Source organism: Phaethon aethereus (assembly GCF_964289735.1).
Source record: "Phaethon aethereus genome assembly, chromosome: 1".
NCBI lineage: Eukaryota > Metazoa > Chordata > Aves > Phaethontiformes > Phaethontidae > Phaethon > Phaethon aethereus.
The window spans coordinates 43,607,326-43,630,011 of record NC_138575.1 but is presented as its reverse complement, the minus strand read 5'-3'; the positions used below and the strand labels follow the sequence as shown (position 1 = coordinate 43,630,011).

At 38.3% G+C, this 22,686-nt stretch overlaps 1 protein-coding gene across 1 annotated transcript in view; it reads left to right on the top strand.

Moving 5' to 3' along the window:
- OSBPL8 (oxysterol binding protein like 8) overlaps window positions 1–22,686 on the top strand; it is a gene marked incomplete at its 3' end in the record, with an annotated part of 49,267 nt that overhangs the window by 18,580 nt on the left and 8,001 nt on the right. Inside the window, exons 2-13 of the mRNA XM_082013939.1 lie at window positions 1,079–1,149; window positions 5,959–6,039; window positions 6,949–7,050; window positions 8,268–8,471; window positions 13,045–13,129; window positions 14,267–14,438; window positions 17,746–17,980; window positions 19,391–19,575; window positions 20,344–20,425; window positions 21,131–21,229; window positions 21,658–21,754; window positions 22,089–22,187. Coding sequence (XP_081870065.1) covers window positions 1,079–1,149; window positions 5,959–6,039; window positions 6,949–7,050; window positions 8,268–8,471; window positions 13,045–13,129; window positions 14,267–14,438; window positions 17,746–17,980; window positions 19,391–19,575; window positions 20,344–20,425; window positions 21,131–21,229; window positions 21,658–21,754; window positions 22,089–22,187 — 1,512 coding nt within the window. The remainder of the gene's footprint in view (window positions 1–1,078; window positions 1,150–5,958; window positions 6,040–6,948; window positions 7,051–8,267; window positions 8,472–13,044; window positions 13,130–14,266; window positions 14,439–17,745; window positions 17,981–19,390; window positions 19,576–20,343; window positions 20,426–21,130; window positions 21,230–21,657; window positions 21,755–22,088; window positions 22,188–22,686) is intronic.

Sequence of the window (22,686 nt, the reverse complement as noted above, 5' to 3'; positions counted from 1 at the left end):
CCAGGAGAGCTTTGGGTGTTGCTCTCTGCAGTTCACCTGCTGACGCAGTGCCCTCTGGAGGGCTAGAGCGCTAGGGTCCCCCTGTCAGAGCCATGCAAGGCTTTTCAGATGCGTGGGTTATTCCTGAAATTCATGTGTGACGTCTTGTTTACCTGCTGTCTGTCTGGAGGGCATGCAAATGATGGCATTTTTACTCACTCGGGTAAATGCATTGTGCAATTTGTTTTATTCCTGTTTAGAAAAGCTTTATAAATGCTGCCACCAACCTCATCAAAGAAAATGGATCACTGAGATGTTCTGTCTCGTAACTGGAGTAGATTATTTTTTGTTAAGAGGGTGCTAGGTTCTCAGTATATGTTTTGTGACACGTAGCCGCAGCACTAATGCCAGTTGTGACCCCCGCTTTCCGTTGTCACGCATATGCTGGCTGTAGCCATTGTCTCACTTTGCTTTTTGGGTACTGGGAAAGTGTGGGGTTTGTACTGTGAGTCACTCACAGAAGATAAATGGGCAATTTCGACAACTGTGTTAATATAAAGCCTTGTAGTTACACTTATGCAGTGTCAAGTTGAAAGTATAAATTCGACGCTAACGTAAGCAACCTTTTCCATTTGCTTGCAGAGAACTGACTGGACATCTTAATCAGTGTTTTAGTTTTGCTTTCATGTAGGCGGTATTTAACAATTATTTCTAGCTACAGAAATGAACAAACTAAAAAAGGCTGTATTCAGTATTCTGCTCTGTACATGCATGTATGCAGATGGGGAGAATGAGAAGATAAAAGGACAGGAGTTTGCACACGATATTTACAATTTGTCAAGTTACTGGATCAGGTACAGTACCATCCAAAGACAGTGGACTGTTCTCACCTCTTAGTGGCTATCAATTTAGTTTATGTTGTAGTAGCTGGTATGTTTTAAACTGATGTGATGGACTGGTATGTATACGTTGTTCAAAAATCTGATTTGCTTGTGCTTTTTTTATGCTCAACACAATTTGCAAATTTATTTCAAAGGCTAGCTTGTATAAAATGTTAATGCCTTCAAACCATTTGCAACAATGCTGTCTTTTCTTCAAGGTTTTGACAAAGGGAAGGACGATGTGTCACAAAGCAAAGAGGATACAGCGCACTGTATGTCAAAAAGCAAGGTAAGGAAAGCAGCCTCCTAATCTGGCTTAAAAATGTCTGTGCAAAGGAGGTCAGCATTTTTAATTAAATGCAAATGTATTTAAATGTTGTTGTAGATAATCTTGAAGATTACTCTTCAGATTCAGCAATAGATAAAGACTAAAGGGAATTTCTTAATATAGTTTTCAAGGTAACATCATATGAAAATCTACGGTTCAAATTAGAATAAAACGTGGAGTCTTCTCACTGTCACCTTGGGGTGTGATGTTGCCTCGCCCAATGTAGTGATGGATGGAGGCCAGCTCTTGCTATGGAACAGAATTTAAAATGCTTTTAAGCTGTAGGTGAAGATGCTGTTCACTGAGCTGTAGCAAATCTTCTTATAAGAATATTAAGGAAACTGTAATTGGAAAAGGTTTAGTTTAATGGCTAAAATTGCCAAAGTAAAACATAGTTAAGTGTAGTCTATTGTTCTGTTGCAAGCGCTTCTGTACCTCAGAATGAGGCCTCAGTATAAAGGCCTATTTCACTGAGGCAATGAGAGTGCAAAGGAAAGCATGCTCAGTAGAATATTAAGCCAGATATAATTTCTATGCATGTTTATGCTTTCTGGTAGTCTTGATAATAGAAATAGAAAAGGCAGGAGCCAGACAAGTTCATAATCATCATTGTGTAGTCCCAAGATAGAAAGGGCTCACTGAGAAGCAGAAAAAACTGAGAATGTCCAAAGTGGAGTTGGGAGATGGACACTGCAGTCACCAAAACCATAGCAACTTGAGGTGGCTAAACCTCAAAAAGGAAGAAAACATGAACTACCCAAGCAGCCAAAAAACCTTTTTTTTATGTAGTGATCCCAGGTCTTTACTCTCCAGAGCTGTGTTTTGTTCCAATCACAATTAATATCAATTGACAGGACAAGAGGAAATGGCCTCAAGTTGTGCCAGGGGAGGTTTAGACTGGATACTAGGAAAATTTTCTTTATGGAGAGAGTAGTCAAACATTGGAACAGGCTGCCCAGGGAGGTGGTGGAGTCACCATCACTGGAGGCATTCAAAAAAAACGTGTGGACATGGCACTTTGGGACATGGTTTAGTGGGCATGGTGGTATTGGGTTGACAGTTGGACTTGATGATCTTAAAGATCTTTTCCAACCTTAATGTTTCTGTGATTCTATGATTCCACTTACACAAGTAGTTTGCAGTAGCATTCTTACTCAGAATAAAATTTTCTTTTCTGATGGTATTGAAATAGTAGGCATATGATGAGAGATTTATGTAAAAAGTCATTGTAGTAGCATAGAGAAAAATCTACCATAGATATCTCTTCCTTTCCCAAATCTTTTTAAATTTGTAGCTACAGTTATAGAAGTTGTCAGCTTTAGGACATTGGATAGGCTGCTGTGATGCAACCTTCTTTATTTGTGGGCCTATTGTAACTCTTAAAGCGTGTGAACATTTTGGTTGGCAAAAGTGCCTGGCATGTCAACGCACTGCATTTTTTTTAATGTATTTAGAAAGTGGAATTCCAGAAAAAATATTTTCGATTGGATGTCTCATAAAATAGGCATCTCTTTTTCTTCAGGACATTAAAAATTAACGACAAGAGGGAAAGACTACATTTTGCGGAGGGGGAGGTTCTGTACAGTTTGATCACTGACTGGAGTAGCTAAGTTCACTTGTTTTTCTTTATATAGGCATCGCTACAGGGTAGAGTTTAAAGGCTTTAAATTACCCAGCTGTGTGGGTTTCTATTTTCCGTTAGGATGTCCACTGTTTTTTTAAGAAGGCAAATGTGATAAGACCCCTAAACAGATTGTCAGAGCGCATCAGGCGTGGGCAGCTCTATAGGGGAAGACTGATCTTGAACACGGCTAGCTCCCAAGGGAAGTGGGTGAGACGCCCGCGTCGCGCCGCTTTCGCGCCTGGCTCTTTCCATAGCACTCTGCTGCGAGGCTGGCACTGCAGTCTGTCAGAGCTGGCCCTGGGCACAGGCAGCTGCACCCCTAGGAGACAGGGGGATTGCCCTCTGGGGTCTTGACACAAATTTTTCTGTGATATTTCATGGGTCAGAGCCTTAAAGAGAGATATCAAAGGAAATGGTGTCATCAGAATTGCACCGGGGTGAGCAGGTTGGTTTCTGCAGCTGATGCTGCAGTTTTGTGGTGTGTAGCTAAGCATTTCAAGCTGTTGGTGTCTTACATTTGACTTGGAATCACAAAGCTTTACGTCTTTCAGCTTTACAGCATCCTAGAGCCTTACTTGTCAGGGAGCTCTAGGAAGCATACTTTGCCATCCAGCTTGCTTCTGATCAAAATATTTATGTTGGTCCAGAAACCTCTAAGTCATTTTTGACTTGGAAATCAAGTTAATACTGTCTCTTTTAACTTGGATTTATTTTAGACTCTATTAATCATTTATCTTTGACTATCCAGTTTGTTTTTTCTCTTCCTTCTATTTATTTTTCTTGATTCTTGTCTTTCCAGGATCTTAAGTCTTTGTGTGGTTTGCCATTACTTTTGTTTGTGTCTTTCTGCTATCAAAGATGAGACCAATATTCCTACTTCTCCTAATACCTATTTTTCTTCATTCACATCTTTGCAATTGCTACATGTGGGGCTTGATAAGACTAGGGATTCTTTCATAACCCACAAATAAACTTCAGGCTAACAGAAGATGGTAACTGTCTGTCACAGCTGTGGAGGTGAGGTAGCAGCCATTCTTTCTAAGTAAGGATGGAAGAGCAGTGATGAGACTTGCCCAGAATCTGGTACTGAATGTACCTCGCTGGCAGTTGCAGTAGGTTCTCTTAAAATGTTTTCTTTTAAATTTTGATTCCACCCACTTTATGCAGAAGTAACACTGAGAAGATTAATAGCTTCAAAATATACAAATCACTGATCTGTCTCATAATCTGTTTGTTGGACAGGTAAACATGGACCTTTACTCAGTGTTGTATTAGTGAGCTTTAAAACTGAGATACTGAGAAAATGAGGTTTTGTAACCTGTGATACTTACTGGTTTGGGGCTTTTATATGCATGACTTTAGATTGCATTAGCTTTCTGTTAGTGAGCAACTAGAATATTTATGAATGTTTTGCTTAAGTTGTTCCATTATAGCTTGCATAACGAGTTCGTTGCCTCTTCTTATGTGACAGCGATAAGCGTTTTTCCTTCTTGTGTTATTACATTTAAAGTACTGTATTTCCTTTAACTTCTAGACAGAGGAATTAAATTTCAAGATGTATGGTTGTCTTAAAGCTAAATTTTGAGTGTTAAGAACATATCTTTAATACAAAATGAAGAGGTTTCCTTCTTTTTTCCATAATGTATATGGAAGTCAGAGTACATTTACTTATTGTTGAAATGATTTTGAGATAAAATTACTTTTTGCCAGTTATTGCACATAACTTTTTGACACTAGCTATCTAAGTAGACGCGTGTAAAGTTGTAGTTCTAAATTAAAGCCGTCAAAGTAGGATCAAAGTTAAATTGCTTTGTTCCACTTGTAAATCTTTAATTTTTGTTTGAAAAAGAGTGCTCAAGTGCACTGTTTTCATTATTGCAGTAGGTTTTCTCAAAACTTTCTCTTGCATTTTTTTAGATTGTCATTTTATAGTATTTGAAAATAGAAATTCAGTGAATAGACTTTGTATTGTAGTCTGAGATTTGAAATAGCTGGTCAGAAATGTTGAACAGCTTGAGGAGCAGTTCTCAAACTGTCCTTGAATTTACACAGAAGGTTACACTGATTTTTCTTTTTTCATCTTTTTTTTTTTTTTTTTGACTAGGCAGGAACTTTGAGTCCATCAGGTTTATATTTCAGGGCACAAAGAAATGCAACTCTCTGTAATTCATCTGAAGTTTATATATAGTTGATACCTACTCAGTGTTCTCTGACATGCAGTAGGAATGACATGATAACTTTCTGATAGACCCCTCCTTTTTTCCTTTTTTTTTTTTTTTTTTTTTTTTTTAAGAGCTCTGTATCCCAAGGTGACTATTTGGGGGCTCTAGTTCCCTTTCAACTAGTAGGCAACAGATGCCAAGGAATAAACTTTGAACCTTACAAGATGTGGGGAGAGGCAGGAGAGAGAAATCATGTGGTGCTGAGGCAGCATATTGTCCTGCCATGAACAAGGGCTTCAGTGTCATGAACAAACCTGAGTCTCGTTCCCCTGTCTGTCACCACTGTGAGCTTCTCCAAGATGACTGGTGAAGTAATCGGAGCGTGGGATTAGGGAGGAAGGAGCAGAACGAGTGCCGTTAGTGGTCAGTTGTACTCTGGTGATTTATAGAGCACTGAATCCTAGACTGAAGAGGCTGTTTTTTCCTTCATGGGTCATGGGGTAAGTGCCTCTATAGCAATCCATTTGGAGGAGCTGTCAAGTTATGAATGAAAACATGGGGATTCATATGTCGTGGGGACAACTCCTGTGTTTAAACACCAGGATTCTCCTAAAACCTTCTCTCTCTGCTAAAATGATGCCTAAACTAGTCAAGACTGCAACATGTCAAGTAACAGGCTACATGGGCTAAATATTTACTGTATATAATTCAGCTTCTTCTGGAGGAATCTCGGACTACTTTCCTATAAAACTCTTATGAAAAAAGACTCCATAAATAGGTGGCAAGCAGCTCATGTTACAAGTTGTGATTTGTTGGTTTTGATTTATTTTTTTTAAAGTGGGAGAAATAGTAGAGAAGTGAGTGGGAATAGGAAGCATACAAACCTAACTGTGCACTTCAAACACTTTTTAACGTGCCGGCAACAGTAATATATCCTTGTATCTATCATTGTCACTTACTTATTATGCATTTTGTGAATTTCAGTCTGAATCCAAGCTTTTCAATGGCTCTGAGAAGGACATCTCTTTATCTTCAAGCAAACTTACAAAAAAAGAATCTCTCAAGGTGAATTAATTTCCAAGTAACTCCTCATGGACTATAAATGCATTCACATAGTTTTACAGTGTTGTCTAACGAGAACATAAAAATGCCAAGTAGTGATGAGACCTATGGAATATTTAAATATTGTGAGAAGTTATGTTGTTGATTCTCTTCAAATCTTACTGTACTGTTATTTGAATATGGTCTTCTATAATGCAGTCTTCAAGATGGCACAAGATTATAGGATAATTCAGAAAATTATAGGATAATTCAGGTTGGCAGAGACCTCAGGACATCTACATGCAATGAAAAGACGAATTGAATTAGCAAAGTTACAACTTGCATGCAGTACTTGTGGTTTTTCTGCTGCCTTCTGCCCCCTGTGTTGTAACAATGCCAAACTCCACTGTTTTGCAGATATCATGTCAGAAGAAACATAAAATTATTTGCCTTTAAAAGAAGGAGTTACATTGCTGCAAATTTCTGCTGGGGGGGGGGAAGGTGGTTTGCAAAGGCTACGGATCAGATAATGTACCTGGAAATCTGAATCTGGCCCAAATTTGGTTTTGTACTTTACACCAGGAAAGGAAGAGGGGGAGGGGGTTTGGTTCGTTGGTTGGTTGGTTTTTCCCCTGTAATTCTAACAGGAGTTTCAAAGTCCTCAGTCTTAGAAGGAAATTGCAGAAGACTCTGAAATTGGTTACATCATAGCAGCTCTTGAAACAGAGCATGAAATAGTTCTTCACACCTTGAAGTCAATACAGTGTTTTAAAGAAGGAAGGAAAAAGTCCTTTTCTTTCTCTTCCTTCTATATATGTATTGCAAATTGAATTTAGCAGGTTTTTCCTCAGCTTGTATTGATAGATGTCTTTTTGTGCTCTGATCACTAGCTTATGGCTGTGACATTGTAAATATTTTTATTATTATTTACAGGTTCAAAAGAAAAATTACAGAGAAGAAAAGAAGAGGGCTACGAAAGAATTGCTTAGCACTATCACAGACCCATCAGTTATTGTTATGGCTGACTGGTTGAAGGTCAGAATCCAAGTGTAAAACCTGAGTTGAAGATGTAGCAGCTGCCTGCTGCTTTCTGACCAGAATAGAAAAGGCTCAATCTTTTACTTGCTGTTAATGTTTTTCTACAAGCACAGCAGCCACTAATTGCATCCCAGGGTCTCTGTGCTCAAATCCTAGGGGGATAATAGAGCAACCTAGCTCCTGCTTACTGCAGTCACCATAGTCACATGCATCTTGTGTGTATAGCCATTAACTTCAGATGAGATGGCTTTACGATACTTATTTTGTCCCTTTTATTTTACGCCTAGAATTGAAGCTCAGTTTCATCCGTAACAATAGTGAAAATGATTCAGTCAGATACTTGACTACAGATTTTTTTGTGTATTTCTGGTAATTTTCCTTTTTGTACCTCACCTGGTACAAAAGATGGGGAATTAATTTCTCAAAGAGAGCAGTCAATGTCATCAACAGTAGTGCAGTTTATATATTTGTGTATCAGTCCTTAAATTTGTAAATATATTCCTTGGAAATTGTACAAGAAAAAAGATTTGTTACCCATTTTTATAGTTAGCTCCAAACAATAGCTTGTTTGGGAAAAGTTTCTCCAGTTTTTGCAAAAATCCATGAAAACAAGCTAAAACATTGCTCAGAGGTCAAGTTGGCATTCAGTCCTACAGTCACAGAAGTAATTAAAATCCAGAGTTGACAGAATTGATGCAACGAGTCTAATCAGATGTGAAAATTCAGGAACTTGAAAAGATCTTACATTTCACATATGGGTTTAAGCTAACAGCTGTTATTTGAGTTTCTTAGCTAAAACCTCTTATATATCTGAGTTATTTTGTCAATATCCAATTTTTCTTATCAGACATCTGCCCTGTTTTTAGAGGAGCTCTGTTTCCAAAGATTATCCTGTCTTCATGCTAGTGATAAAATATGTTCCAGACAGGAAAATTCATGAAGGTTTCAGATGAGTTGTTATACTTCCCATATCTGAATGTGTGTATACCCATTGGTAGAATAAGTATCCATCAAGAAAGCATAGAAGAGCAAGCATTGAAATTGTACCTTTTTATTGTCTTTGGTAAAGCCAGATAAAATATTGATAGACCTTATAAACTTAACCTGAAATAAAGACTAATAAATAATTTCAATTTTAATTTTTTTTTTTTTTTAAGGGGGATGGTTTTGGTATTGGCTTCACTGAGATGTAACTGTAACTATTTATCTTCTAGATCCGTGGTACCTTGAAAAGCTGGACCAAACTGTGGTGTGTACTGAAACCAGGAGTGTTGCTTGTTTACAAAACCCCCAAAAACGGCCAGTGGGTAGGAACAGTGCTCCTGAACGCTTGTGAACTCATTGAGAGGCCTTCTAAAAAAGATGGCTTTTGTTTCAAACTTTTTCATCCTTTGGAGCAGTCCATATGGGCTATAAAGGTTAGTGGTAGCATATATGGTTCTTAGTGGATAACTAGCATTAGCCAGCTACGAGTAAAGACAAACTTAATGAAAAGCTGAACTGCATTTAATGTTGTAACTCTAATGGTTTGTTTATTCTGAATATAAGCCTTCAACATCTGGTGGTCTTCTTCACAAAAAGTATTTAACTTATGCTGCGCTCTGTACTTAAATAGCTTCAGAAGTATGGTGTGCGGAGGGATGCCATGAAAGAGGCTAAAGCCATCACTGGCAATCATGTAAGCAGAAGGAATGAGCGTATGACATTGTATTTTACATCAGTTGAATCTGAGAAATTAAGGAGGGAAGCGTTTTGCCAAAATGAAAGAGTTAAGATGTGTTATAAATGCGTCTTGGCTTCCAAGAAGGATATTCATGTAATAAAATGTCAGCCTAGTTCAGTTTGCTTGTAATTGTGCAATAATAGCTTATACTGCAACTTGTTAGCCAATTGTGTTCCTTTTTGGCTACAGTTTTAGGAATATAAATGTATTCCTTCAGTTCTGATGTCTGCTTGCTTAGTCATACATGGCATAATAGTGTGAGCAGCTCTTATCTGTAAGCGTTGAAAAGCACAGTGTGTTCTGCACAGCAAAGGTTTATTTCAAATTCTCGTAACAATCTTCAGTATTTGCTGTTACTCATTGTTTATACACTAGTAAACAAACTATTGTAGTCCTTGTTTTGTGTTTGCATGTGGAGAGGGAATGCAGAAGCACAGCACAAGTGAACATACTTACCTCGTGAAACAACATCTTCCTTTAGATGAAATTGCTGTACAATACTAGGACCCTTGTAATAATAAATTAATTGTGCCCTTTGCAACATACATCTTAAGATAGCTACTAATTGTGAGACTGTATCTTCTGAATCTTAAATTGATATAGATGTACCGTCACATCTGTAGAATATGCTGCATTGATTTTTGTCTTCCTTATCTGAGACTGGGAAGTCAGTCAGCTAGTATAATTCCTGCTGTTTGTTTTGTGATCTTTCTGAATTGTTCTCATTGTCAATGTTACCTAAATTTACCAAACTTAGATCAAATCTTTTATAGTTGCTTTTGAATGATTCTATTTTAATATTGTTTAGGAGGACTTCTCACTAATTAGTGGTGATCTCACATTTGCAGAACACAAACTCCATATCCTTTTTCAGAGCTATAGGGTTTGGTGTTAACATGCTTTAATTATTTATGATCATGTATACATACATTGCAAAGTGGTGGCCTGTCTGCAGAAGATCACAAATCAGTCTTTATTTCTTGGCAATGAGAAATGGATTTGTTTGTTTTTTTAACTAGATATTTAGAATTTAGAGGACATGCCCCACCAGATTTTTACTTTTTTAAGGTAGGTCAAATTTTGAACCTGAACAAGTTGATATTGTCCATTCTAAATGTGCTGAGAGCTGGAGTGGCGTTTGTTCATTTTGGTATGGCTATTTGCAGTTGAGAATTACTGGATTTAATTAGATGAAAGACCTTGAAGTTTGAAACCTTTTTCTGCCTTGTTTACCTAGTCAATTATAGTGTTCTAGTTATAGATTTATTATCATGAGTCAACTTTCATAAGCGTAATAGCAACTGACTGATTTACAGAGTGAATTTACCAGAATGAGCCTGAAGTCTAAGGCAAAATGAGCCTTGTTTAGGAAGGAAGATGACATTGCAAGAAACATTTACACAGGTATAAGTACTGCAGAAGATTTTCTCACTTGAACACACTTCCCATAGTGTGTTCTTCTGGCAGACTGCAAATTCTCTTCTGCAGTAGTTTGTGGCCAGTCACTTCACACGCTCCCTTAAGCCTGTTGCTGTGGTCTTTGATGTTCCTTCTGCACTCTGAGGTAGCTGATGCCTTGTACCTTGTTCTGTCTTCCTCATAGCCCGGTCCTGATACCATTTCAGTTTTCTAAAATTAATAACTAGAAAAGTTACTGCAAATAATTTTTCATGAGTAAATTTAGTCGTGTGACTGCTTATCAGTTTTTATTGCTTTCTCTGAATGTTCATGGAATTTGAATTTTATTGTCATGAATATTCTGTAGGAAGTAAACGTCAAAGTTTTTTTAATCTAGTGGAATTTTAACTTGCCCATTACCTTGTGTTGGAGTACTTGTACCACTATTCTGTCAGGAACAGAGACAGTTCAAATAAAGTCACCTAATAAATGGAAACTAATGTGTCTCTTTGTACAGAACACTAACATACTGAAAATTGATTTTGAAACCGTAATGGAAAAATGTCCAGTGCTTTTGGAACAGTAATCAATTAAAGGAAATCAAGATCCATGAGCAGTTATTCAAAAATAAGTCAACCTACTTAAATGTTCGCTGCAAATTATTCAGTTTTGATAAATGTATTGTCAAAGCACCCAGGGGATTATAGCTTTCATGCATTAAAAAAAAAGCAAACACGAAAACCAGACATCATCTATAAATTATAGTTATTTGATACAGACTAAGTAGTGTACCCTGCATGCCCACAGTATGACCCTAAAGGGGAGATCTCACAGGCAGAGGTCTGCCTGTAGTCCATGTCCCGTGACCTGAGAGTTTCAAAGACTTGTGATGGCTGAGGCCTTCACACGGCACGGGTGCACCCATGGTGCCATGGTCCCCTCTGTGCAGCACCTCTTCCACCCCTGCCTGGTGCTGGACTGTGCTGTGGTGCTCTTCCCCTCCCCAGGCCCTGGTGAGAGTGAGACCTCTTCACTGCCTGCCCGCCCTCGGGGCAAGGAGTGCTCATGCATGGGGTTGTCCCTCCTGGTTCTCCTTACTCACTAACTCCTAATCCCCGTGTTGACGCTTCACCAAAGACTTTCCTTAGGTGCACCTGTGAGCTCGCTCAGAGTGGGACTGAGGTTTGGAATCTTGTTTGTAACACCCAAGTTGGTGTTACTCCATACTGACTATTCGGGAGTTTCTGAACGTCATTTACACCAGCACTAGCTTGCTTGTATTGGTATTTAAATGCCACTAAGACTCTTCATTACCTGCCTCTCGCCCTCAGAAACCTCCTGACTGTTTCATTTGCTTGCTTCTAAAATACCTGCCTTTATCTGCTTTTGCTCAAAACTTATGCTGGCTTTCCAATTCCCTCTTCTAAGCCTTGTACTGGCTTCTCATTAGGCTTCACTGGGGGAAATCAGTCAAGACCAAACTGTGTTAACTCATCAGTTAGGCAATCTTAACCCAGCTTTCAGTGATAGCTTCAAGTATGTTTAATACAGCCCTCTTTGCATACCAGTTGTCTTAAAGTTACCATAGGTAAACTTATTTTGAAGGGGCTTTAAAATGGTTGTTTAGCATTTTATTCCAAAATGAAGCTTGACAGAAATGGAAAGGTCTTTTGGATTTTTTTTTTTTTTTATTTATTTCATTTGGTATGTGGAGAACTTCATAGTGAAAAATTAAACTTTGGCATTTGACATCCTCTGTTTATCTTTTGGCTGAACATAATGTCATGGTGTCCTGCTGATACTCATTATAGAGAGACTTAAGCATCTACATGCCTTTTACAAACCTGGGCATTATCTTGTTTTTTCCTTATTTAAATGCCAAGCCTACAGTTAGGTATTTAAATATTTTGTGGAATTGACTACTGGATAGGTAGAGAGGTTGCAGGGGAAGAAGGGAGGGAGAAAGGATGAGTGGGTTTCTATAGCAATACATAATGTATGGACGGGAGGAGGTTTTTCTATTTTATTTAAATATCAATTGACTCATCTGTCTTCTGAAGACAGGCAGAAATCATGCAGTTCTGGAGCACAGGATGCTGCTGAGACACTAAACACATTGTCATGTAAAATAACCGTGAAGTGGATCACTGAAGAAGGCCTCCCATTCTCTGCAAGGGTTTGGCTTGCCCTCGTGGCATTCTGTGCTGTGAACCGTAGCATCCTCGTAGGAACTGAGAGGAACCTTTGCTCCCATCAAGAACAAATGGGACTGGAGGGGGAAGAGCCAGTTGCTGTACAAGTGTGGGGTCTTTTACTAGGCAGCATTTGTTGTAAATCAACTCTCTTAAACCACCCCGCAGACATGTCTTTTGTTTTGCTTGCTTTCAGTCTTGCCTCTTCAGCTGAAGTACTGAACTGGATCACAAGGGACAAGGAATACCTTGTCCCTTGTGATCTTTCTACACCCATCTGCAGGAATCCCCAGACAGTGAGGGTGACTCCCCCGTGGCATTCCTTTTGATGCTTTTGTCATCTTGCTATAAGTAGTATCTGCAGAGAATTTCCAAGTTACTATGCCAAGTCTGATTTACACACAAAAAACCCCTCAAAACCCACACCAAAAATTATTTGAATCCCAAAGACTTTTCTTTTTAAAATGGAGTTGAATTGGGAGCTATACTTAGAATGAAGTCTTTTAAGATGAAAACCAGTAAAAGAGGGCTGTCCATCTTTCCATTCATGTCTTCATTAGATGTTGCTGAGTGACAGTAAATAGCCCTGCAGTGTGTCAGCTTGTTATTACATTGAATGATAAACTGTAAAACTGAATTAAAATATCTGATGCTGTTTCTTGTTTTGTGTATTTCAAGGGTCCCAAAGGTGAAGCAGTTGGTTCTATAACTCAGCCATTGCCCAGCAGTTATTTGATCATCCGAGCCGCTTCAGAATCAGATGGTAAACAGATATTTCAGTGTTTTTTCCACAGTGACAGCAGTTAGTTATTAGAAAGAGATGGTTTCAGTTGTCTTACAGTGTCTGTTACAGCACTGTGATTGCAGTTTAATCATTGTTAAGGTTCTTCCTTAACTCAGTGCATTCAGTTTTGTTGATATTAGTAGTTTTTCATGGTTATTAAAGGAAAACTTTGACCAGAAGAAACTGTCATTGAACTCCTTGCAGTTGCCTTGCATTGCCTGGGTAGAGGAGGGGGAAAGGGCTATTTTAGATTTAATTGTATTAATATATCTCTAAATACTCAAGTGCATTTCTAAAGTGCTAATGTGGACATACTTTCTTTCTAAGGAAAGCATTTGTGTATTATCAAGCGCAGCAGTTGCACAGAGTTCTAGTAGTAAAAATTCCCTCAAAATACAATTTTGTAACACTCTTCATCACTGGGAAGGTGGTGGTCGGTACCAGTGCAACCATCTTCAGAGGTTACAACATGGAAACAAAATTTAAGACTGTTATGTAACGTTCCTAGCAACTGCTTTCCTTCTACTGGTTAATTAAGCATACCCCTAGAGACTTCGAAGAAAAATTGATTAGATACATGGAAATGAAGAAATAAGGAGCGGAAAGAACACACACATTTGTTTAGTTACTTTTTGCCAACACCCTATGTCCCAAATATCTGCTATTTTATATTGAAATGCCATTTATGTGCTATCATTATAGCTCCTTTTCCACATTTTTGTTGTATTACATGAGCAAATTTTACCAACTGACGCAGTTACTTAATCTTCAAAACTAGAGCAGGGACGTAGGCAACTGTGGAGGAATTCAGCAGTCAGGGGCTGGATGGAACCATAATGTGCATTAAGGAAGAAATGCTGGAATATGCTTGAACAGAATCATTTACCTTGCTTGTCCTACCCTAAAGCATCCCTTGTGCCAGAGCTGGGTAGTTGTGAATTGGTTTTTATATCCCCAGCAGATTATAAAATCCAGTGCATGCAACATGGAACAACTCTGAAGTGTGTTTTCAAAGGCAGTGTAAGCAGACTCAAAAGGATTGTGAAATTAGGAAATGGAAGTTGTATAGTTCAGTTAAATCCTTAATTTTTAGTCTAATAACAAATTTGTCTTTAGGGAGGTGTTGGATGGATGCTTTGGAGCTGGCACTGAAATGTTCAAGTCTGCTTAAACGTACAATGATTAGAGAAGGTAAAGAACATGATTTGAACTCTTCAGGAGACAGTACTCATGTCTCTCTCTATGGTCTGCTTCGTGCTAACAACTTGCACAGTGGAGAAAACTTACCGTAAGTGAATTTGTTACTAAACCTGGTTGTCCTTTTGGCAGGACCTTTTAGTGATAACTTCTCCACATGGAGAATCTCTTTCTAAGGTTGCAGTTCTTTTTGCTCTTGAATTCTTTTTATATGCTTTATTTGCACTGTGCTTTATGTTGTATCTGGATAAAATTAAAAAAAATCTTTTTCCAAGCAAACTGCGTACAGAAGAAAGTTTGGCCCAAGGAACTCAAAGTTGAGTATCACATCAGTAAGTTTAAGTACTCAGTTAAACTGTTAAAAATTGGGGGTTTTTTGTATCTTGAAGTTGGTTTCTCTTGTTAGCTTCACCTGAAAATGATTAGTGTAGTACATGTGACAAAAGTTGGTAGATGTGAGTATGAGTTGGCTGTTCTTTGGTTAAAGAAATTAATAATCCTATCATTATTTAAATGGTTTCAGCATGTCCCAGCTTTGCATCACCAGATGAATGAATAATCACTCAGTCACCCTATTATTATATTAAATTAAATGCACAAAAGTTGAAATTATCTGGCATCACCTGGTATCTAATGTCTGAGTGCCTTGAGTAACTCCCTGTTTATTTCAATAAATACTTTCAGCCAGATTTTTGGGTACATAGCTTTTGTGGAAATACATTATTAAACAAGCATGGTGAATGAATGGGTTTTCAAACACTTCAATTGTGGTACCAAAGTGCCTTAGAAAATATTAAAGATTTAGTCCTTGATTTGAAATAATGGGGTCTGAAGCTTGTGCTATGCACAGCTTCTCTCAGTAATCTTCCACCAATTCAATGTACTTTCAGGTGGATGTAAATTTATTTCAAATAATCCCTCCCACCTATGAAGATTTAGCTGCCCTCTGTCTTTTCTGGGTGGGCAGAAATTTTGTACTGCTGTTAAGAGTACAGTCCTGTATTTGAGACAGGAGACCTGGACTGGGAAAAATGCAATCCTTTCTGGCATAGTCTGAGCAAAGCACAAAAAAGGCAAATTATTGCCCCCAGCTCCAGATTCAAGGCCTTATCCAGATGACCAAGCAGACTCAGCTACAGTTTTGCTCCTTCCATTATCTCATGGAAACAATAAAACTGCTGTGTACAATTCAGCTGGAGTTCTGTACTCATGAACAGTGGTTTAATATCAGCAACTGGCCCAGATTGCTATCACAGCAATTAGCTACAACTGTTAAGTCTAATTAAAATTAATGGTTTAATTAAGTAGATCTTTGGATATAGCATATTCTAAGAGTATTCAGTGTGCTTAACTATCTAAGCAACAAAACCTGCAGGTCTAGTTTTAATGGGACTGACAGGAGAGGAAGAAGAAAGGTGAACGCAATTTTAACTTCAAGTGAGAGCTAGGTTTTTTTAAGTATGTTAATAGCAAGAGGAGATCCAAGGAAAACATTCGACCGATACTTACTGAAGATGGTCACCTGAAAAACAGGGATGAAGAAAAAGCAGAGGCATTCAGTGCTTTTTTTGCCTCGGTCTTTAATAATACTGGTAGACCTTGGGCTGCCTGGTCCTCTGAGTTGAAGGACCACGAGTACAGGAACAGAGGCTCTCCATTTGTGGACAGTGAAATCATGAGTGACCAGTTGTATTGGTTGAATCTTCGTAAGTCCATGGGGCCTGATGGGGTTCATTCCAGAGTACTGAAGGAGCTAATGGATGTTATGGCAGGACCCCTCTTGATCACCTACCAAAGGTCTTGGGAGTCTGGAGAGGTCCCCGCTGACTGAAAGGTAGCCAACATGATTCCAGTTTACAAGAAGGGTGTGAGGGAAGACGCAAAGAAACTACAGACCTGTTAGACTAACCTCAGTTCGTGGAAAAATTATGGAGATGATCATACTGGGTACTATTGAAAGACATTTAAAGACCAATGCTATCATCAGGCACAGTCAGCATGGGTTCACAAAGGGAAAGTCCTGTTTAACTAATTCGATATCCTCCTACTATAAGATCACCTGCCTAGTGGATGAAGGGAAGGTGGTGGATGTAGTTTTTCGGGATTTTTAGTAAGGCTTTTGATGCTGTCCCTCACAGCATCCTTCCGGACAAATTGTCCAACTGTGGGATGAGTGGGTTCACAATGCGCTGGGTGAAGCACTGACTGAAGGGCAGGGCTCAAAGGGATGTAATGAATAGGGCTACATCTTGCTGGCAGGAGTCACCAGTAATGTTCCTCGGGGCTCAGTTCTAGGGCCAGTTCTGTTCAATATTTTTATCAATGACCTCAATGCAGGAGTTGAATGCACCATTAGCAAGTTTGCTGATGATACCAAACGGTGCTGTTGACTCTCTTGAGGAATGAGAGGCCTTACAGAGGGATCTAGATATGGGGAATCATCAATTGTATGAAATTCAACAAGAAAAAATGCTGGCTTCTGCACCTGCACCAGGGTAACACCAGACACAATTAAAAACTGGGAGAGGAGTGGTTGGAGAGCAGCTGTTCAGAAAGACGTCTGGGGGTGCTGCTTGACAATAGGTGCAATATGCAGTGTGTCCTGGCAGCCAAGAGGGCAAACCACATCCTGGGGTGCATCAAAGACAGCATAACCAGCCAGTCAGAAATGGTAATTATCCCACTGTGTTCTGCATTGGTGCAGCCTCACCTTGAGTACTGTGTGCAGTTCTGGGCCCCACAATTTAAGAAGGATCTGAAGGTCCTTGAATGTGCCTGGAGGAGGGCAACAAAGCTACTGAAAGAGCCATAAGGCATGTCCTGTGAGGAGCGGCTAAGGACTTCAGGTTTGTCTAGTTTGGAGAAAAGGAGGCTGAGGGGCAACCTCATTGCTCTCTACAGCTTCCTGAAGAGGGGATGTGGAGAGGGAGGTGCTGGTCTCTTCTCCCCCGTATCCAGTGGTGTGGGAATGGTTCAAAGCTGCGCCAGGGGACGTTTAGACTGGACATTAGGAAGCATTTCTTTACTGAGAGGGTGGTCAAGCACTGGAACAGGCTTCCTAGAGAGGTGGTTGATGCCCCAAGCCTGACAGTGTTTAAGAGGCATTTGGACAATGCCCTTAGTAACATGCTTTAATTTTTTGGTCAGCCCTGAAGTGGTCAGGCAGTTGTGTTAGATGATCATTGTAGGTCCCTTCCAATAGAACTATTCTAAACTCGGTGTGTTTGACAGTTCACTGAGAAGAGTACATCCTATGTTTCCAGCAAAGCTAGTTTGACACTGCTGCCAGATCAGGCTTGATACTGGCAATTTTAGTGTGTATTTTATTAAGACACTGGTTTGGAAACAGGAAATTATTGTATGAAGTTGAAAGTTCATTTAGCCTTTATTTTTTGTAGGTTAAATGACAGTGAAATTGAAAGGCATCACTTTAAAGATCAAGATACGTACTCTGACAAATCCGATAAGGAAAATGACCATGACCATGAGGAATCTGATAATGATGGATTGGGGAAAAGCGAAGAAAGTGATAGTGACACATCGGAGCGACAGGATGATTCTTACATCGATCCAGAACCAATTGATATCAAAGAAACTACTTATTTAGAACAGAGTCATGAAGAACTTGGGGAGGTAAAAGTGCTGTTGATGTAGTGAGCAAGCAACTTCTCCAAATAGAAGGAAGCTGCTATTTTACGGGTCAGACTACACTTGAAAGCTAACTTGCAGGATTGGCTTTCATATTTTCAGCAATAATGGGACGGGGGGCAAGAAAGTTCTGTTCACCCATGTTCTGCTCTGCTTTGCCACTCTTGTGCTTGTGTCTGAGGTTTTGATGGAGATAATGAGATTATCTGGAATATTGCTTAGACAGAAGGTGCTCAGTTTGAAAGGGCCACCTGCAGCAGAAGTTGACCATGTCTGCCCATCCTTGTGGGTTTTTTTCTGTTTGTTTTTTATTTAACTTACTCCAGGGTTTTTCTTCAAGTAAAAATCTTGAAATTGAAGACTTTAATGCAAGTTGACACCTCTCTTTTTCTACTGCAAGAGAGGAGTTAAGCAGCCATGGGTTCTGCAGAATTCAGTGGAAGGCTTGCTGTGTTTTTGATGTCACCTTGCATTCTAATATGATGCCCCAGAGCTGCCATTCCACTTCTGCAGGTTGTCTTACATATCTACACAGGCAAATATGATAGGGATTTGTATGTTTTCCTCTCTATAAAGATACCAGAACACTTAATAATAAAAATTAAGATGAGCTTTTTTACAAATCTCCCCTTTCTTCTCAAGTGTGAACTATGAGATTTTTTTTTCATAACTATGGGACGCAAATACTTTGTGCTTTATTGCTTTCTAATATTGTTTCTAGAAGAAGCAATAGTTTAGGACAAGTTGAGGAGTTTAAGTTGGCAACAAGTTCTTGAGTATGTGTTTTAGAACTGTTCTGGAAAGAGGGGTGCTTTTCCTACAACCTTTGTGTTTGATTTCAGAAACTGTAAGGAAGAATATTTCCCCTCTTCTTGGACAGAAAGGAGCATATTGGAGTGTTGCTGCTGGTTTTGCTCCTTTACCCCTGAGCAGTGGTTTTCTTTAAGGAAAAACACTGATACTGTTGACTGGTTGAGGCAGTGAAAAGCATAAATGTGGCAGTTTTCATGGTGAGGAGAATTTGGTAGAATGAACAGCTCTTTGCAATATAAGTCCTGCACGTGACAACATAGGGTAATGTACTTGATGCCTAGGAAAGGTTTAAGGGAGGCTTTCTGCACAACATTCTACCTCATTTTTTTTCTGTTCTAGTGCTGATGAAAAACGGCAGTTTTTAATGCTGAATGGTATATCCATCGTACTTCATTAAAGATGCATCATAAGTGTATTCAGAGAAAATTGATTTTTTTTCTCACTTAGTTGCTTCAGCTTCTCAGAATCATTCATTTTAAGTATCCATTTTCCATTATCATTGCATCTGTAGAATGTGTTGGCCTGTCTTCTGGAGGATCATTTTCTTTGTCCTTTCTGTAAGCAGTTTTTTGTTCATCCTAGGCAGGGGAGGCTGCTCAGACAGAAGTAGTGTCAGAAGAAAACAAAAGTCTGATCTGGACACTGCTGAAGCAAGTCCGGCCAGGAATGGACTTGTCCAAGGTTGTACTGCCTACGTTTATCTTGGAACCTCGTTCTTTCCTGGACAAGCTCTCTGATTACTACTACCATGCAGACTTTCTGTCTGAGTGAGTCAATCCTATCTCTGGTTTTCATTCTTTTCTTTTTTTTAAACTAAAATGGGGTAACTGTATACTGAAACGGTCTACTTAAACAACATCATAAACTGCTTTGAGTTTGAATGTTTGTCTGACAATGTATCAGTCATCAGATATCCTTGTTTGCTGAAAGCTAACTGCCTGAGAGCTCATATGGTACATCTTGAAGTCTGCCCCCTCTTAGTAATATCAATTGTGTTGCCGACATTTCTGGTTTCGCTTTTGGAGACTGATTAGAAGACTTCTCAAAATTAGGTGTGTTTTTGTTTTTTTCCTAGGAGGCATATTTGAAATGGTAAAACAGTACCAGTTAACCTTTTTAATACAGTGTTAAGTTCCATTCAGATTTATAGTTGCCTGCTCAGATGTAGCTAATACATTAAAGAGTGTAAATTGAAATATTATTCAACAATAAGTTTTGTACGTGAGTAGGACAGTTCTCTAAAGTAGTACCTTTTACGAATCAAAGAACTTCAGTGGGGATGGAACAGAATTTAATATTACAAAGAACAGACTCAATTATGGAAATACCTTTTCTGATTATTATTTTTTTATTTCCATTTTCAGACAATTATTTGAAAACTTTGATGTAATCAGGCTGAAAGTTTTACAGTACTGCAAATCACAAAACCTTTGCTTTAGTCAACCCCTAGATACAAGATACATCACAACAATTGATAGCGTGTTATAACTGAAACAATATTGATATTTGATCTGTGTGTTGTATTTGTTTCGTAGAGCTGCTCTTGAAGAGAATGCTTACAACCGCATGAAAAAAGTAGTGAAGTGGTATTTGTCAGGATTCTACAAAAAGCCAAAGGTGTCCTCTCACATCTTATTTTGTCTTTACTTTAGTCATTGTGTCTAGTTTGAGGGCTTAGGGATGTGCTGGAGTAAGTTTTTGTTTTTAAATTGTATTGTTACGCTTTTTTTAAAACCAAGATTAAGTTTTCATTATTTAAGCAAATATGTTGCGGACCTTTTTTCTCCCTAGCCATGCTTAACATAAACTATATTAAATTGTTTTGGTTTTTTTTTCCCTTGGAGTAAAAGTTGAACTAAACATTTTGTGATAAAGTTGAGCCAGTTCTATGTTTCCTGTTCTTCAGTGATAACATAGTGTAGTTGAAGGAGTAATATTTCCACTACTTCATTTAGCTTTCCACCTAAATATTCTTTATATTCATGTTGGTGGGAAGCAGTACTGAAAGAAGAAAGTGCTTATTCCCTAACGTCAGACAAAAGCTGTAATAATTCTCCTACAAAAATCCTTGTATTCTGCTTGTCCTTTTGTGTAGCCTGGAATAGTTTAGCAGATATACTAAATCTATGCCAATTTCCTTAGAATGAAGAGCGGAGTAACTAAGCATAATATTCAAATGATGATATCAAGTACAATGTGCTTCAGCATATATACTATGATTTTTTGTGTGTGTTTGTCTTATCTTCAGTGACAGACTGATAAAGTATTTTCTAAGTTCTGTACCTGCATTGTATAGTTACTGTCTGTTCTGTTTCTGTTTAGGGACTAAAAAAGCCGTACAATCCTATACTTGGTGAGACTTTCCGCTGCATGTGGATTCATCCAAGGACAAATAGCAAGACTTTTTACATTGCAGAACAGGTAGCTGCAATAACTGGCAGAAATATTTTGAAGAAACATAAATGTGTTGTGTTTTTGTGTTAGACAAATGATGTGGCAGTTTCAGAACAGGTATTTAAATGTATGAGTAGTATCCTAAAAGCACTCCAGATAAGCATAGGTTCTTTTACAGATGTCTCTTTTAGTGTATCTTCCTAGAGAGACAGAGAGAAAGGTGTTTCCAGCATCTCTGTTTCCTCTTCCTCCAGTAAAAGTCAGGTACTAATTTTCTTAACTCTTGAAATTCAATAAGAATGTTTGCTTGATTTTTAAGGATTATAGTCACATTTCACACATACTAACTGCATTCTATTATGTGCAGCTTGAATTTTGCATTCTGTCATTATTAGCTCAAGGTTTATACTATTTGCATGTTCTTTCTTTTTTTTAAATATATTTTTTTTCAACAGGTATCCCATCATCCTCCAATATCTGCCTTCTATGTTAGCAACCGCAAGGATGGTTTTTGCCTTAGTGGTAGTATTCTGGCCAAATCCAAATTCTACGGTAAATAATGGAATTTTTTTAGTTGTACTTTTATTGAGGAGTGTAAAATCAGTACAAATGAGCTGTGTTTTATGGATGAAAGAAGGCTGTTAGAAGAATCGGGTTTGATCATTGTATTATCCTTTCCTTAAACTTTTTGCTACTGGTCTTTGGAATTTTAGTTTCTGGAGAATTTTAATTTTATTTGGAGATGGATATTGTAGTGGCTTCACTAGACAGGATAGATTGCAATGCTAAATATACTGCTGTTCTTAATTTTATTGCTCAGTTATTAGGAAATGCTGACTGTTGTCTTTCAGGGTGAGGAATGTGATTTTCTGTTTTTGATTTTCAGGGAATTCATTATCTGCCATACTAGATGGAGAAGGACGGCTAACATTCCTAAATAGGGGAGAAGATTATGTAATGACAATGCCATACGCTCATTGTAAAGGTAGTGGGTTTTTTCATTCTCTATATGGCAAAGTTACGAGAACAGAAGCTTATTATTCTAAATAGTATACTGTGTTGGATTTGAGCTTATTGTCTGAGTGTTCTGAGCACTGGCAGTATTTGTGGCTCTAGGCTTCCACATATTTTGTCAGAAGAAAAAGACATCTGTTTAAGCAATGATCTATTTTTTGGCACAGAAAAATATATTTTTCTTAAGTAGTAAAAGCATAAATACAGCTATCTGTCATTACATGACAGTAATTTACTGTTCACAGTGCCTTTTTTTTTTTTTTTTTTTAAGAACAATTTTGATCTTTTCCAGTATTTTCCTCTGGTAAATGTAAAAGGCAATGCAGTATCTACACCTCACTGTGTGATCTGAGTGTAAATCATGACCATTTGTCTTTAGTTTCACTATGAGAAACCAGTCAGTAGTTTGTAAAGCTTTCTGGAAGGTTGGTAGTAGTACAAAATAAATTGCAGAGTTGCCGATTTTTAAA